Source organism: Giraffa tippelskirchi, chromosome 9 (genome assembly GCF_054371585.1).
Source record: "Giraffa tippelskirchi isolate mGirTip1 chromosome 9, T2T-mGirTip1v1.2.pri, whole genome shotgun sequence".
NCBI classification, from domain to species: domain Eukaryota; kingdom Metazoa; phylum Chordata; class Mammalia; order Artiodactyla; family Giraffidae; genus Giraffa; species Giraffa tippelskirchi.
In genome coordinates this window covers 164,776,154-164,794,796 of record NC_137283.1, presented here as the reverse complement: position 1 = coordinate 164,794,796, position 18,643 = coordinate 164,776,154, and the positions used below count along the sequence as shown (strand labels likewise).

Below are 18,643 nucleotides of genomic sequence, written 5' to 3'. Positions count from 1 at the left end.
AGGCAGTTTCATCTAACACATCCTCTGCAGGAGAACCATCACGTAGCAGCAGAAGAAGAAACCGGCTTTCCTCTTCTTGCACAAAATTCATTTTATGATTAAATTATAATCAGATAGTTTAGATGCAGTACACAGCCATTCATTCAACAAGTGCTTTAAGATACTGCACGCACGATACTCCCACCTCTGTAGCACTGTATTACTTTTTATTCTGTTTTAATGGCAAACAATTTTCTTAATCATTGGAGAAAACCCCCCATAACAGAGAGGAAAGAGCCAGTGACCAGGGCTCAGTCTCCGATGCCCTGCTGAGTTCCAGCCCATCTCTCAACAGCAACCAACACACGACTACAGAAGACAAAGCCAGTCACTCGCACCTCGAGATTATTTTCAACCTCGAGTTAATTCGGTAACGTTATAACAGATGTCATGCCCAATTACATCACATGCGCACATACCAAGTGGCTTGGATGTCTACAGAACCGTAAAACTTCTCTCTACACTGCTACAAATTACCCTAAAAAGACAAGTTTATTATTACTATGACACACCCTTACGCTAAAGTAACTGATATCTCCTCATAGTGTCTGGTACTAAACGTAGCATCCTGGGCTCGGAACGTGCGCTGCTCCAGGGTCTGACTCACACTTGTCTCTTTGGTCTCACACTCTGCCACGCAGCCTCAGAGAACAAGTCCCTCGGAACTTCTCTGGATTCTGCGCCGGGCCACGAGACCCCACGCTGCACTGTGCCTGCAAGGCCCCTCCCAGCTTCGGGGTCCAGCAAGCGCCCCCCTCACCCCTCGGCTCGGGGACAGCTCTTCCAGGGAGCCTTCCCCGACCTCTGCGCTCGGCGCAGACCGCTTGCCTGTATTTTTTTCTCGGCCGTCTCCCTTTACCAGGAACTCTTTTGAAGGCAGGTCTTATCTCTGACCTAACACAGTATCTAACACAGTTAGCATGGTATCTAACAAAGAAAAGGAACTTACCTATGCACTCAATAACTCACTGAAGAGACAGAATAGATGAGTGGATGAATATGAAAGAGCTTCATATCACATGATCAATGAGATGACAAGAAAGCAAGGATTTCTATTTCAAGGCCAAAAACGATCACCAACCCCTAACTCATTTTGCCTAAACTAGCAGGGAAAAAAAGAAAAAAATAATCAAAAACATAGTATTTAGAACAAAAACCCCAAACTACATGACAGTCAAAAGAAATCATCAAATGATTTCAAAGGGACTGTCAGAAAATGCCCAAAGAAAGTATTTTATAACTTCATGATCCTGACTAAGGTGCTCTTTCATGTTCTGATTTTCATCAATAAAATCAGGCAGAAACGAAGGAAAGGAAGAAACACACTATGAAGTCCACATCACACAGCCTCTCAAATGCAGCTTCATGGAACTGAGAATCACTGAACAGACTTAAACACACTAAAGATGCTCCCCTGGCAGACACCTGGGCATCCGTCCCAAGAGTCAGGCGGTGGTGGCCGAGCTCCAGCGCTCGGGGTCACAGCCTAACAGGCCCAGGTGGAAAAGGGTCAGGGCTCTGCTCAGCAGGGCAGACTCTACTCACACCACTGCTTTACTGCTTTTATCCTCAGACACTTTCCACAGCAGTTATTAACCGGAAGCATGAGGGAAATGGACCAAAAAGACTCAAATCCTTCAGGTCTGGGAGACACACTAGTGTTATTTCTTTGATAACTTCTATCTCTCCACTTCCTATTGCTTTTTGTACCTGATCCTCTGTTAGGAGATCCTAAATTTCCCTATCTCCTGTCTTTCTGTCCTCTGGCAGATATCCTTCACATCACCTTTCACCCCTGCTGCTAACATTTCACCCCGGCCCTTCTCTGCAGGCTCCTCCCACAGCACTCTGGTCCATCCCCCCAAGCACCAGCCCAGCCCTTCTGTCTCAAGTCTCAGCTTTTGAACAGTTCCATCTGCTTTGTCTCTTTCCTCTCAGGTTCTCTCATCTGCTTGGGTTGGTCTGTCTTTCACTTGAAAGGCATTTTCCAGCATCTGTTGAGTCTGGGTCGTCCTCTCACACTGACGGCGAGTCCAGGGAGGGCAGGTGGTTCTGGTGAGTGAGGGTGGCCGCTCGTGAACCAGGACGTCCAAACGTCAGCGCACATACAGACCGCTCCTCCCTGAGAGCCGGCGCCATCCGGAAGGGATCGCTCCTCTTCTGGCTGTCGGTACCCGGGACACAGCCTCCCTCCATCCTCCTGCTTGTGGTGAAGGCCTTGCTACACCAAGACCCCTAATCCCGCAGTGTGACCATGGCCTTCAGGAGGGGAGGTGACAGGGCAGTCAGAACAGCGGAGGCAGGCTGGTGGAGGCTACTCCCGGAAACAACTCTCAGGACAACCTGTCTTCAGACAGTTTTCAATGCTGCCTGGGGAAGTGCTGGAGCCCCGCACTCCTGGGTCCTCTGGGCTGGGACGCAGGCCCCTCTGCAGGTGGCTTCCGGCCCAGCAAGTGAGACACTCCTCCTTCAGGTCTTGCGTTCGTGTCTACGGCCACACCACCCTGAATGCGCCGGGCCTCAGAAGCTAAGCAGGGCCTGGTCAGCACGCGGGCGGGAGGCCTGCGCGTGGCTCTTGCAATCTCTTCTCTTGCTCCCTTTGTTCTTGGGCATTTACACCGGGCTTTTCATTCCTTTACTGTCATCTCAATGGGATAAAAACGTCTGTCTTATCTGTTTTCAGCTGAAAATTGGGCTTTATTCATAAAATTATAGATCTAGCAAATGGTTTTTCCAACAGAATATAAATTCTCAGCTTTACAACAACCAAAAAAAAGCCATAAAACTCAAGCAAGGCCCCTTATTTAACTCCCTCTGTAGCAACACTGCCAGTACCGCTGAGCGCTCAGAGCAGACGGCACTCGGCTCACAGCTTGAAAGACTGAGCACTGCCAGGGTTCTGAGTCGTCTGCACAGTCAGTGCAAACCCACCCACAATTCCAGCAGGTTTCAGGTAAAGACTGATAAGCTGATTCTAAAACTTATGTGTAAATGCAAATAAGTCAGAATTACCAAAGCAATTTATTAAGGCAAAAGGAAAAAGTGCAATAGGGACTTTATATGGTTTTAAAAGACTTACCATAATCTACAGTAATCAATACAGCTTGATATTGGCAAAAATAGACAAGATATGTAAATGAAACATCAGATTCCAGAATTATAACCAAATATATATATGGCCAACTGATTTTCCACAAAGGTGCCAAAGCACAGAGGGAAAAAAGAAAGTCTTGTAACAAATGGCACTGGGTCACCTGGGTGTCTGCACAGAAGCGACTCTAACCTCATACCATACACAGACATTACCTTGAAACAGAACATACAGCCCCAATGTAAGACCTAAAGCTATGACACTCCTAAAATAAAATACAGGTAAAAGTGTTCACAACCTTGGAGGAAGCAAATTCTCATATAGAATAAAAAAGTATAGAATGCTAAAACAGAATTAGCAAGCTAGACTTTAACGGTTTTAATCATTGAAAGATACTTTAAAAATGAAATGGCAAGCCAAGCCACAGACTGGGAAAAAACATTTACAGCCTATGTATCACACGTTGGACTATTTAGATCATCAGGGAAATGTAAGATTTTTCCAAAATGAGATACAACTACACCCATCAGAATGGCTAACAGGTAAGACGACTGACCAAACGAAAGATGGGAGCAGAGAGAGCAATGGGGTCTCTCGTCTACGTGTGGGGAGCTGTAAGTCGCATATCCACGCTGGACATGTCAACAGGATCTCTCGTCTACATGTATGGACGTGTAAGTGGTATATCCACGCTGGACACGTCAACGGGGTCTCTCGTCTACGTGTGGGGAGCTATAAGTCGCATATCCATGCTGGACATGTCAACAGGATCTCTCGTCTACATGTATGGACGTGTAAGTGGTATATCCACGCTGGACACGTCAACGGGGTCTCTCGTCTACGTGTGGGGAGCTGTAAGTGGTACAGCCATGCTGGACAAGCACACGTGCCTCCTGCGGACTGAGCCCTCTCCTGAGTCTTTCCTCAGGAAGAGAAGTACTGCTACGAGAAGACCTGCAACGTGTGCTCACAGCAGTCTCCCTGTAGGAGTTAAAAAATGAAAACTGGAAACAATGCAAATTCCGTCAACAGGTGATGGATGAACAAACCGCGACACACCCACATAATGAAATAAATACACAGTAGAGAGAGGCTCAAGGAGGCTTCTGAGGGGCCACTGTGCCGACTTGCCAAAACTGACAGTGATGTCAACTTCAATACATGTAACATGTTGTACTTTAATTATTCCTAAATAATCTTGTGGGAGGAGGAACTAAGACTACCACACTTTGATTATTTAACAATCAATTGCTAAGATGAAAGAACGGAGGATATTTTTTAAAATCTACTTTCAATGAGATTCTGACAGAAACAATGGTTACAAAGAAGCTAATACCTACTTGGCACTGACTTAAAGGTGATGGATTTACCAGAAAGTTTGTCTTACAAGAAAAATCTGCTTGATTTTACTTAGTGTGACCAAATCAATTCTGAGGTATAAAATTTCACTGTTATTTCTTGAGAACTAGGGTCAAAGACACAACCTTTATCTATAAGAGAGTATGGATGGCAACGAAGTCTATCAACCAAATATTGGTTAGTGGCAAACAGCAAACCAAGGTTTATTTAAATGTTGAGTCGTTACGATAAGAAACAAATCACTAAAGCAGATTTTACTAAAATAAAATTGTTACCTATATATTAGTATATATGCTAAATAAAAATTGGAAGGGTATGTATGAAAATGTAAATAGCTCTTATCCTTTGGCACTAGAACCACAAAGAATTTTTACCATCTTCAATTTGTCTTTTTATACTTAGTTTATAACAAACAGAAACACAAACTACTTTTGTAATGGAGGGAGAATGTTGTCTTTTATACATGTGCACACACGGTCTCGGTTTACCAGATTCTAACGATACGGTAGGGAGAAAGTCACCCCACATTCAACTCTATCTAAAGCACATCTGCCCACGCGAGTGCCACTCCCGGGCCCGGGTGACCTGGGGGCACTCACACGGGCGATGCAGTAATCCCTGGGGTTCTCCTTCTCCAGGCCGTACTTCTCCAAGGCTTCGGCCACAGCGAAGTCCGCAGGGTCTGTAGTGGACAGCAGGATCGTCTTGTAGGGAATATTTGGCTTTAAACTATCTGCGTAAATTCTCAATGTTCCACCTGAAAAAAAAAGTTTGACACCTTTAAGCCCAACTTTTATTTTACTTCAACAACAGAGAGCTGTACACAAATTCCAGCCCCACCTCCTCTTCAACGACCCACGTGGCAGGGCCGCGCTGGCCCAGTGACCCTTAGCCAGAGTGATAAGAAACAGTCCTGTGGGGTAAGGCTGCGTGTGTCCTCTCCTCGAGCCCATGCGGCTTTCACATCTGCTCTAGGTAAACGATGGAAAGGAGGAGACCCCGGAGCGTCCTGAGCGCTGCCCCTCCTTCACCTGCTTTCCCACTTCCTCACGTGCACCGAGCTAGACACCGCCTTCCCCCGTTCCTAGACTTCCTGACCAACAATCTGAAACCTGTCCCTTCTACCTGTGAACTCATTTGGAGGAAAAACAGTCAGCTAGAGCAGAGCAATTTGGATACCCCAAGGTTTTCTTCTTTGTATGTTTCTCTTTAATGGACTCTTTTACATGTTGTAATATTGCATTTTTGGTGTCATAATTTGCTTTCTACTTACAAGATTTTTAAGCCCTACAATTTTAGGTCTAGATGAAAGACTCCTGGGGCAGGTGTGTGCAAGTAAGGCAAGGCACATGTTCCCACGCCACGTGGGACCTGGAGGTGGGGGGCACGCTTCCTTGGACTTCTTTGTCCCACCTTTAAGTTAAAGAGTGAGAATAAAGATCTGTGCACCTCAACGCAAACTCTAAACTTCTGTGACTCCCTGCGTCTGCTGAATTCTAATGCAGTTATTCTGGCTACTGAATGCTTCTCACACCCTTTGCACACAAGTCTGGCACACACTGCATCAGGATAACCTGACAACAATAAAATAATGCTGGTCTCCTAAGATAATCAGCAAGTCCAGGGTAGCATTAGAATGCAGACCTGATGACACAGGCCAGGAGGAAAGCTATCTACAGACTCACAGGGACGAAGCCCCTCCTGGGTCAACAATGAGGACATAGCATGGACCAGTCACTGTCACAGACTTTCAACAGCTTGTAAAGGGTAGACATTAAGGGGAGAAAACTAACAAGAAGGGGAAGTAAAAAATATAGATCTTTTAGAATGTGTCTGAACTTAAATGACTGATAGTTTAACACAAGTAGATACAGACCAATGTATACGGATCCATAGTATCCACAAAAACCTACAATAAACACAAAAACTAGAAAGAAGGAAACACAAGACCACCACTAAAGAAAATCAACAAAATACAAGGGAAGAAACAAAGAAATGAACAGAGAAAAACTATGTACACTAGCAGAAAACAAGTAATGAAATGGCAGTAAGTACATATCTATCAGTAATTACTTCAAATGTCAATGGACTAAATGTTACAATCAAAACACACAGGACGGCTGATTAGATAAAAAACAAGAACCATCTACATGCTGCTTATAAGAAACTTCCTTCAGAGCTAAAGACACAAACCGAATGAAAGTGAGGAGACAGAAAAAGACAATTCATGCAAACAAACGACAAGAAAGTGGGGGCAGCAATAATGTAAAGGGATACAAACACAAGATGCTGATCCACTCACTCACACGCGTGTGCCTGTATATGAGCCCCTGACTGTATGAAGCTGATCCGAGCAGGCACGGGGAGAGGGCCTGACAGTAACACAACAGCACCGGGGAGCCTAACACCCAACTCATCCAGGGACAGGTCAACAGACAGACAAACGGACAGTCTGATTTAAGAGGTTTTCACTGTAAAAGCATAATACCACAGAATCAGCACAACAGAAACACACACCTCCCTAATCCCTGAGGAGGGGGAGACAGGAGAGAGGCTAACGTTTCAAAACTCCTACCGGCAACTATGACCCGTCTGTGTAAACACACGTTTCAGTTCTAAAGCTAAGGGAGGATCGCTCCCCTGTTGGGAAGATGTACAAAGCGTGGCCCACAGAGCAGAAGGATCCCGGCAGCACACGCGACTCCCAAGACTGTTCACAGGAAGCTGAGGCGGAAGGGCTGATCCCACGGGCACTCTGAGGTAGCTCACACTTGGGAGGCATCAGAGTAAATACACCTGAGTGCTAAAAACACTCCCCAAGGTGCAGGGCCAAAGCCGCTACGAGTGACGACTTCCGACACGTTGTGAAGGGAGGCGGACAGTGCGTGTGAGCCCCTCGTGAGAACCTGGGGGACCACCCTGAGGCTAAGAGGACGGGACATTTCTGTAAGTTACTAATCAGAAACAAACCGACAGCAAACTTCAACTCACTCCATTTGACTGTCTTAGTATCAACACAAACAGCTGTTCTACCAACAATCCCTGGTTCCTCAGGGTTTCCTGGAAGTCTGCACAGGTTCCTTGGACCACAGCCATCCCTTCAGCAGGCAAGCCCTCCGCTCCTGGGGGTTTGCGGTTTCTCCTCCTCGTCCTGCAGAGGTCTGTCCTGTCTACTCCTCAACAACGGCCTTCGTCCCACGTCTGTATTACCTGCACCAAGTCTCTCCCACGCCCAGTGACACCGCTGACTGGTTCTCAGTCACCAAGCTGGCGGCTCCTCCCAAGACACACAAGTGAATCCCGGGTACCCCTCCAGACGTCCCTTCACCCCGCTGACCCACAGCCATCCAGCTGAAAACGGTGTCATCCTGAAGGGCTCCCCTCGGCAAAGCCCACCAGGTGCTGGCTCCCTTCATCCCCTCTGCTAGCGCTTACCTCTCCTGTCTCTCCTTATGGCTACCGTCCATGACGGCTCAGACAGGCCGCCCTTCCAGGGCTGCACTCGCGTCTGACGGGGGGCCTGCTTCCAACCGCAGCCCCCTCACGTGGACCCTCTACTCCACTCTCAGAGCAACCGCCCGGATTTGAGGCCTGGGCTAGACTGGAAGCTTTCTACTGATAAGCGCCTAGCTTGAACTTTTTGGACGTTTTTCCTAAAACTTTTACATTCTTCCTTCTTCATTTTTGTAGTTCCTCTCTTCTTCCTCCTGGTTTTTCAATGCATATATTTTTAAGTCATTTCAAATCCTTGCTGGAAAAAGACAGGATAGGTCTCAAAATCCATCTATTAAATTATTTATAGAATAATAAGTCTCTCAGCGCCCTAGTTTTTTGAGTTACCGACACCACAATTCCCATGAAACACATAATGAAGACTCAGTTCGTAAGGGCCCTAATAGTCACAGGAAAGGCTGACAATGCCCGACTCTGAAGCACCTCAATGTGACCCTGTAGGAGAACCAGAGATGACGACCTACCAGGTCGGACATTTTCAGGAAATGCCACATCAGTGCCACAGTCTTCTAATACAGAGACTTTCTGAAACAAGCGATTATCTATTATTTCCTAACAAGTGAAACTACTGAATAACTAACTTGTGACTTTACCACAGACACTCATTCGCACACATCAGGCGCGTCACTGGACGGCAGCACTCGCGTCAGGTATAAGAAGGCGCGGCGCGGGGCCCGTACCCGAGTCCGGCCGCCCGTCCGAGCTCCGGAACTCCTGCATCCGCCTCTCTAGCTTCTGCTGCCGCCGCCGCTTCATGACCACCTCGGGGTTGGAGATGGTTCGCGTAAAGCTGGTCTCAGGCATGTCTTTGTAGACCTCAGCGGCCAGGCGAGAATTCTCACTGTGGGGAGAGGAGGGGGTAACAAGAGACACACCAGGTGTGACATCAGAGACAGGCACAGCGCTCTCGCGGACTCCCACGGCGCGGGTCCTCCAGCCGCCCCTGAACCCTGAGCAGTTCCGCCCTGCCCGGGTCTAATGACGACACATGAAGTTTCTCTCGGTACAAACTAAACCGCTGAACTAGGCAGAAACTCCTAATTAAAATTTTACAGTTGAGTTCACAGAACTTGAGTATTCACTAATAAAACTAAAAGAAAATGTATAAATTATACATTTCAATTATTTCTACAAGGTTTCTTTATCTCAAAGAGATTGAATAAGTAATACAGCATTCCAACCACAAGAAAAAGAACTGAATATACTTCAGCAAAAATCTGTCTGCAAATTACGTATGCACGCTCAGTCGCTCAATCATGTCCAACTCTTTGCGACCCGGTAAGTCTTGAAGAACCCACACGGCATGATTCTTTAACAACTGAAAAAGGAAACAGCTCCCAAAGTTCCTACAATAAGTCAAGTATATAGAATGATGAGTTGGAAACTGAATATTTAGGTAAGACTAATATACTTGACTGCTACTGCTACTGCTAAGTCGCTTCAGTCATGTCCGACTCTGTGCGACCCCACAGACGGCAGCCCACCAGGCTCCCCTGTCCCTGGGATTCTCCAGGCAAGAATCCTGGAGTGGGTTGCCATTTCCTTCTCCAATGCATGAAAGTGAAAAGTGAAAGTGAAGTCGCTCAGTCGTGTCCGACCCTTAGCGAACCCATGGACTGCAGCCTACCAGGCTCCTCTGTTCATAGGATTTTCCAGGCAAGAGTACTGGAGTGGGTTGCCATTTCCTTCTCCAGACTAAATTTTGATAAATATACTTTAAAGATGTCATAAAAATCATAAAATAGTTTCCTTAAATCAGTCAAGCTCTGAATCAGTCAAGTTGAACTTAACTCATTTTAAGTAACTTACTTTCTCAACACAAGTAATTGATCATCCTGTACGCTAAATTAACAGAATGACTATAGCCTAAGTTTTAAATTCTCCTCTTCCTTGATATGAACTATGGACAGAGGTTCGTGACATTGTACAGGAGACAGGGATCAAGACAATCCCCATGCAAAAGAAATGCAAAAAAGTAAAATGGCTGTCTGAGGAGGCCTTACAGATAGCTGGGAAGAGAAGAGAAGCGAAAAGCACAGGAGAAAAGGAAAGATATTCCCATCTGAATGCAGAGTTCCAAAGAATAGCAAGGAGAGGTAAGAAAGCCTTCCTCAGCAATCAATGCAAAGAAATACAGAAAAACAACAGATTGGGAAAGACTAGAGATCTCTTCAAGAAAATTAGAGATACCAAAGGAACATTTCATGCAAAGACAGGCTCGATAAAGGACAGAAATGGTATGGACCTAACAGAAGCAGAAGATATTAAGAAGAGGTGGCAAGAATACACAGAAGAACTGTACAAAAAAGATCTTCACGACACAGATAATCACGATGGTGTGATCACTCACCTAGAGCCAGATATCCTGGAATGTGAAGTCAAGTGGGCCTTAGAAAGCGTCACTACGAACAAAGCTAGTGGAGGTGATGGAATTCCAGTTGAGCTATTTCAAATCCTCAAAGATGATGCTGTGAAAATGCTGCACTCGATATGCCAGCAAATTTGGAAAACTCAGCAGTGGCCACAGGACTGGAAAAGGTCAGTTTTTGTTCCAATCCCAAAGAAAGGCAATGCCAAAGAATGCTCAAACTACCACACAATTGCACTCATCTCACATGCTAGTAAAGTAATGCTCAAAATTCTCCAAGCCAGGCTTCAGCAATACGTGAACCGTGAACTTCCAGATGTTCAAGCTGGTTTTAGAAAAGGCAGAGGAACCAGAGATCAAATTGCCAATATCTGCTGGATCATCAAGAAAAAGCAAGCGAGTTCCAGAAAAACATCTATTTCTGCTTTATTGACTATGCCAAAGCCTTTGACTGTGTGGATCACAATAAACTCTGGAAAATTCTGAAAGAGATGGAAATAACAGACCACCTGACCTGCCTCTTGAGAAACCTGTATGCAGGTCAGGAAGCAACAGTGAGAACTGGACATGGAACAACAGACTGGTTCCAAATAGGAAAAGGAGTACGTCAAGGCTGTATATTGTCACCCTGCTTATTTAACTTATATGCAGAGTACATCATGAGAAACGCTGGGCTGGAAGAAACACAAGCTGGAATCAAGATTGCCAGGAGAAATATCAATAACCTCAGATATGCAGATGACACCACCCTTATGGCAGAAAGTGAAGAACTAAAGAGCCTCTTGATGAAAGTGAAAGAGAGTGAAAAAGTTGGCTTGAAGCTCAACGTTCAGAAAACTAAGATCATGGCATCTGGTCCCATCACTTCATGGGAAATAGATGGGGAAACAGTGGAAACAGTGTCAGACTTTATTTTGGGGGGCTCCAAAATCACTGCTGATGGTGATTGCAGCCATGAAATTAAAAGACCCTTACTCCTTGGAAGGAGGGTTATGGCCAACCTAGATAGCATATTTAAAAGCAGAGACATTACTTTGCCAACAAAAGTCCATCTAGTTAAGGCTATGGTTTTTCCAGTGGTCATGTATGGATGTGAGAGTTGGACGGTGAAGAAAGCTGAGCATCGCAGAATTGATGCTTTTGAACTGTGGTGTTGGAGAAGACTCTTGAGAGTCCCTTGGACAGCAAGGAGATCCAATCAATCCATCCTAAAGGAGATCAGTCCTGGGTGTTCATTGGAAGGACTGATGTTGAAGCTGAAACTCCAATACTTTGGCCACCTCATGCGAAGAGTTGACTCATTGGAAAAGATCCTAATGCTGGGAAGGATTGGGGGTGGAAGGAGAAGGGGACGACAGAGGATGAGATGGTTGGATGGCATCACCGACTCGATGGACGTGGGTTTGGGTAGACTCCCGGAGTTGGTGATGGACAGAGAGGCCTGGCGTGCTGCAATTCATGGGGTCGCAGAGAGTCGGACACAACTGAGCGACTGAACTGAACTTCCTTGATATTTTTCATATGTGAGCAACCTATGTGTACAAGTTCTTCCTCTTGCATAAATACACTGAGTGGAGTTTTACTATGTAATATACTATACTCAGGAGTTCATGCCCATCACACAGGCATCTTTGCCTAACAGATTAAGATCTAAATCCACTCTGATGCAATCCACAGCGGGTTCCAACTCCACTCTGAAGTAAACATCCTTCACTGACAAATGGTTAACATCCTCAAGACACATGCAACACTTAGAATCAATCAAAATATGGGAAAAGACTTGAAGAGGTCACCGCAACAGAAGCACATAAACAGTTAAGAAGCCTGCAGAGACAACGGCCTTGTTAATGGTAAAGCAAGCTGCATTCACTGATGCTCACACACACTGCAGGGATCAGACACTGCCCTGTTACACTCGGCAGTTCTAAGGGAGGCATGAGGGACCCGTGGGCTGCAGACCCTTGCCTGGCAACACAAGCATGCCACAGTGTCTCTGAACCATTCTTCTGGAATATTTCCTAAGGAAGTATTCAAACGAGTCCTCGAAATTGTAGAAACAAGGACATTCGCTGGAGTGGATGCAGTCAACACCAAGACAAGGAGGCGGCCTTGGAAAAAGCAGCTGATGATGGAATGAACTGACTGGGCTGAAAACCAATGAGGCTACACCGAGGCCAGGAGACTCTGTGAAGAGGAGAGGCCAGGTCCTCCTCACGCCTCCTTTCTGTTAACCCCTCGGCTCCGAGGTCAGAGGCCTAAGTCCCTTCAGACAGGCGAGCACACCTGTGCTGGGGCCGGTGTACAGGAAGGAAGGAGAGGGGCTGGGTGGGCCCAATGGTGCCTCTGAACTGAGATGGGGACACCGGCTTTTCTCACTGGTCTTGCCAACTCCGATCAGGTGTTAAAGGTATCCAAGGTGTCTGAGAAACCACTGCTGCCTTAAGGACCGGAACAGCAGAGAGGGAGGGAAGGCAGGCAGGGATGACGAGAATCTGACCCCATGGTTCACCGGGAAAGGCAGCCCCGTTCGCGGGTTCACCACTCTAAGATGAGCAAGCGTCACAGACTGGCAGCGTCAGCAACACGTGCTGCTCAGCAGACGCCCAGCTCCCCTCGGCACGCGGAGCCAGGGCACGCCGGTCACTGAGCTGAAGTCACCCCTCCCCCGTTTATCTGGGAGTTTAAGGAGGCCTGCTGCGGTAAAAACATTTGGCTTAGGACACAAAGAAACAGGAATATTTCTGAAATCAACTTACATGTCATCCCCAGGGAAAGGTCTGTCATCTTTATCAGACGCCTGTCTCACTGCCTCTTTTTCTCTCTTCTTTTTTTCCTTCTTTTCCTTCTTTGAGAGAGTTCTCTTGAAGTTCTGGATAACACCTTCTTTTTCCTGCTTTTCAGGTCCGTTACTTTGAGCCTTCTGATAAAAGCAACATTATCACTCCACCGCTAAGACACAGAATCACACAGAGCCATCTATGGGGATCTAACCACATCTCACACGCTACAGCCTAAAACAGCCACTGGGGCAGGGAAGGCCTGGGGTGAGAGATCTTCTCTCGACTGTGCCAACAGGTACGTGAGTGTACTGATCCAAAGTTACACACTCAAGATCTCATTTCACAGAGTGAAAATTTCACCTAAATTCAAACCGATAACCAAGGAAGCAAGCAGACAAGAAAACCCAACCAAGTAAGAAAACTGGGGTGGGAATCACACCAGCTTATTTATCATTTTTAATAAATAAAAATCCAAATAATTAGTAATTTAAATAAATGGAACCTGATGGAAATACAGAAAGAACGTGTGAAACATTATCTACTTTATAGCTGTTTCCTTTAACTTCAGAAGAAACGCCAAGAGCCCTAAAAAATTGGCTTTTATGAAGCAAAGTTATAAGTATTGTATTTATGCAAAAACTTCTCATTTCTTTTCCTGATCTTATTTTTTTTTGCTTATTCTTAACTTATAGCATGACCTGCCTGCAAAAGACACAGAGACACATTATTTTTTATATGACTTCAGAGGCTGGCTGGTAAAGAATCAAGAAAAATAAAACATTATTTTATGGGGAAAGAAAACCGCCTTCAGCTGTGCCAGCGGGCACCTCCGTCTCCGTGCAAGCTGCCTTGGCCCCGTCCAGTCGTCCCGACCCTAAGAAGGGCTCTACTACACCCGGAGCGGGACCCGGGGCCCCACCAAAAGGCACACCAGCTGAAATCATGGGCTTAGTCGCTCAGTCGTGTCTTTCTCTCTGTGACCCCACGGAATGTAGCCCGCCAGGCTCCTCTGGCAGAAAAAAGTTATCCGTTCTTATTTTGTATGTGTTCACTGCAAAGGCGACAAGTCCTGGGAGCACAGCTGTGCCCCTGGATCTTCCACACGGGACGCTGACGTCACACAGACACTGTGAAAACTGCTGCCAGAAGCAAACGACAGCACTTTCCCCAGATCTACTGGGGAAAATTAAATGCAAGATTTTTCTCAAAATACTCTTAACCTCTGCCTTTGCTATCACTTGTCAACACCGAATTCTAGTGTGTAAGAGGCCACCTGACTTGAAACAGAATTATAATCATTTTAAAGCTTTCTCTGTACGTCACAGTAGTCCACGTGAAAAGAACAGCAGCACGGAGCCCCGATGTCCTACCAGCTGGGAGAGCGTCTGACTCGCTCTGTTACGGCACCAGAGACACTCAAGGAAGCTTCCTAAGTTTTAACCTTCCACATAATAATACGAAAAAGGTCTTAAATACGCCTTACTATTGAGTTGTATCTGAAAGTTCACATATAAATAAGTTATTCAAGTTTTATTTTCCCTTCTGATTCTCATTAAAACATATTTCGACTTTATAATTTGAGGGGAAAAAACCTGAAGCTGATTCCTTGATCATGAAGTCTTGGAGTGACAAAAGCTCACAGACTTCTTTGAAAAGGAGAGAATAATATTTGGGATTATTCCGTGAAATAGAGAATGAAGCAGGGAGAAGCTGGGCTACTCTTACAGTACTTTCCAGGAGGAAAGTAAAAGGGCAGTTTAGGGAGAGAAGCGAAGACGAGAATGAGCCCTGTGACCCCCAGTCATAGGCGGCCCTGGAACAGCATCAGCGAGGCCCCAGGCTCTCACCTTCGCAGGGATGGCATCATTCTCGTTCTTAAGGACAAACCTGCCCTCTCGGTCATCCTTATTCCAGTTCAGCTGCACCACCAGGGGTTTCTCATCTATATCCAGTCTTCTTTCTTCTTCACAACACGAAAAGAAAAAAAAACCAAAAAGCCATGGTTATTTAATGGCACTAGTCAATACAACATTACAACATTCTGATATACAGTAAATTTTATAGACAAAAAACGTCTTGTAACCTTCATTACTTACTGATAGACTGAGTGTAGTTTAATTCCTTTCATGTGGAAGTGAGCGTTTCAATGACTAATTCAGGATTTGGGTGCTACTGTATGTATACCTACCGTGTGTCCAGCGCCAGAGATGGCCCGGCACAACTTCCTGACAACATTTACAATCTAACCAGGAAAATACGAGAAATACAGACGGACTAGTAAAAAAATACATGTAGGGCCTTGCTATATGCTTATTTCTGTAAATCAAGCTCTCTCACATTCAACTGGAAAACGAGACACTCCTCTGATGGATGAGGCTCTTCTCACGTCAGTTATGTGCTGATGAGGCATGGCCCTGCCCTGCCAGCATCCATCCTGGGCGTGAGTGACCCCTGCGTGCCTCCTCCCACTCTGTGTTCTGACTCCAGCTCCAAAACGCTCTGGGCTCCACCCCGACACCCCGCCAGCCAGCAAGCACCACCATTCTCTATGTGGAGATAAAAGGCTAAGTTAAGAGTCTACTTCCTTCCTTATTTGAAATCTAAAAAGCTCTTGGCAGCCCCCTGAGGGGCCCCACACCTGACCACATAATAGGAGGTGACAGCTGGCAAAGACTATCCAGGTAAGAGGGCAGCAAAGATGGGCAATCACTGTGGTAAAGGAGGCGGAATCAACCAGATGAATCCAAAGATTTACAGAGGCTCTCAGTAAACGTTACGGGTCAACAGCAACGTTAACTACCAGAATACAGGTCAAACAAACTCTAAAGTATTATTGTATCAGCAGAAGATATGAGAAAAGACTAATAAATCAGAGATTGGGCCAAGCGATTTTGAAATTCCTGCTTCAAACCAAAGTTACCAAGTTGCCTAAGTGGCAAAATTTGCACTGGGTTGAAATCCCTCACAGCACATTTTTAGAGAACTAACATTCAGGACAATTAAGCCTAAATTGTAAAACAGCAGAGAGAGAGCTGCCTTGAAACACATGTGCCTGACAAATGCATGAAGATAAGTCAAGGTCCTGCTACAGTCTACATCACGTGTGCCTGACGACTGCACGCAGATAGTCAGGGTCCTATTACTGTCTACAGTCAACATCACATGTGCCTGATGACTCCATGCAGATACAGTCAGGGCCCTGCTACAGCCTAAAGTCAACATCACGTGTGCCTGATGACTCCATGCAGATACAGTCAGGGCCCTGCTATTGTCTACAGTCAACATCACGTGTGCCTGATGACTCCATGCAGATACAGTCAGGGCCCTGCTACAGCCTAAAGTCAACATCACGTGTGCCTGATGACTCCATGCAGATACAGTCAGGGCCCTGCTATTGTCTACAGTCAACATCACGTGTGCCTGATGACTCCATGCAGATACAGTCAGGGCCCTGCTACAGTCTACAGTCAACATCACGTGTGCCTGATGACTCCATGCAGATACAGTCAGGGCCCTGCTACAGCCTACAGTCAACAGCACATGTGCCTGATGACTCCATGCAGATACAGTCAGGGCCCTGCTATTGTCTACAGTCAACATCACGTGTGCCTGATGACTCCATGCAGATACAGCCAGGGCCCTGCTACAGCCTACAGTCAACAGCACGTGTGCCTGATGACTCCATGCAGATACAGTCAGCGCCCTGCTACACTCTACAGTCAACATCACGTGTGCCTGATGACTCCATGCAGATACAGTCAGGGCCGTGCTACAGTCTACAGTCAATATCACGTGTGCCTGATGACTCCATGCAGATACAGTCAGGGCCCTGCTACAGCCTACAGTCAACATCACGTGTGCCTGATGACTCCATGCAGATACAGACGGGGGCCCTGCTACAGTCTACAGTCAATATCACGTGTGCCTGATGACTCCATGCAGATACAGTCAGGGCCCTGCTATTGTCTACAGTCAACAGCACGTGTGCCTGATGACTCCATGCAGATACAGTCAGGGCCCTGCTACAGCCTACAGTCAACATCACGTGTGCCTGATGAGTCCATGCAGATACAGTCAGGGCCCTGCTACAGCCTACAGTCAACAGCACGTGTGCCTGATGACTCCATGCAGATACAGTCAGGGCCCTGCTACAGTCTACAGTCAACATCACGTGTGCCTGATGACTCCATACAGATACAGTCAGGGCCCTGCTACAGCCTACAGTCAACAGCACATGTGCCTGATGACTCCATGCAGATACAGTCAGGGCCCTGCTATTGTCTACAGTCAACATCACGTGTGCCTGATGACTCCATGCAGATACAGTCAGGGCCCTGCTACAGCCTACAGTCAACAGCACGTGTGCCTGATGACTCCATGCAGATACAGTCAGGGCCCTGCTACACTCTACAGTCAACATCACGTGTGCCTGATGACTCCATGCAGATACAGTCAGGGCCGTGCTACAGTCTACAGTCAATATCACGTGTGCCTGATGACTCCATGCAGATACAGTCAGGGCCCTGCTACAGTCTACAGTCAACATCACGTGTGCCTGATGACTCCATGCAGATACAGTCAGGGCCCTGCTATTGTCTACAGTCAACATCATGTGTGCCTGATGACTCCATGCAGATACAGTCAGGGCCCTGCTACAGCCTACAGTCAACATCACGTGTGCCTGATGACTCCATGCAGATACAGTCAGGGCCCTGCTATTGTCGACAGTCAACATCACGTGTGCCTGATGACTCCATGCAGATACAGTCAGGGCCCTGCTACAGCCTACAGTCAACATCACGTGTGCCTGATGACTCCATGCAGATACAGTCAGGGCCCTGCTACAGCCTACAGTCAACATCACGTGTGCCTGATGACTCCATGCAGATACAGTCAGGGCCCTGCTACAGCCTACAGTCAACATCACGTGTGCCTGATGACTCCATGCAGATACAGTCAGGGCCCTGCTATTGTCTACAGTCAACAGCACGTGTGCCTGATGACTCCATGCAGATACAGTCAGGGCCCTGCTACAGCCTACAGTCAACATCACGTGTGCCTGATGACTCCATGCAGATACAGTCAGGGCCCTGCTACAGCCTACAGTCAACAGCACGTGTGCCTGATGACTCCATGCAGATACAGTCAGGGCCCTGCTACAGCCTACAGTCAACATCACGTGTGCCTGATGACTCCATGCAGATACAGTCAGGGCCCTGCTACAGCCTACAGTCAACAGCACGTGTGCCTGATGACTCCATGCAGATACAGTCAGGGCCCTGCTATTGTCTACAGTCAACAGCATGTGTGCCTGATGACTCCATGCAGATACAGTCAGGGCCCTGCTACAGCCTACAGTCAACATCACGTGTGCCTGATGACTCCATGCAGATACAGTCAGGGCCCTGCTATTGTCGACAGTCAACATCACGTGTGCCTGATGACTCCATGCAGATACAGTCAGGGCCCTGCTACAGCCTACAGTCAACATCA

At 46.7% G+C, this 18,643-nt stretch overlaps 1 protein-coding gene across 14 annotated transcripts in view; it reads right to left on the bottom strand.

Moving 5' to 3' along the window:
* The window catches only part of AFDN (afadin, adherens junction formation factor), a 119,513-nt gene that overhangs the window by 65,327 nt on the left and 35,543 nt on the right, over positions 1–18,643 (bottom strand). For 9 of the 14 annotated variants that reach the window (XM_081529636.1, XM_081529638.1, XM_081529642.1 and 6 more), the window contains exons 3-6: positions 14,998–15,113; positions 13,127–13,290; positions 8,683–8,843; positions 5,089–5,246 (exon numbers count right to left, since the gene is read on the bottom strand). In XM_081529636.1, coding sequence (XP_081385762.1) covers positions 5,089–5,246; positions 8,683–8,843; positions 13,127–13,290; positions 14,998–15,113 — 599 coding nt within the window. The remainder of the gene's footprint in view (positions 1–5,088; positions 5,247–8,682; positions 8,844–13,126; positions 13,291–14,997; positions 15,114–18,643) is intronic. The other 5 variants (XM_081529635.1, XM_081529639.1, XM_081529640.1 and 2 more) reach the window with 2 other exon arrangements.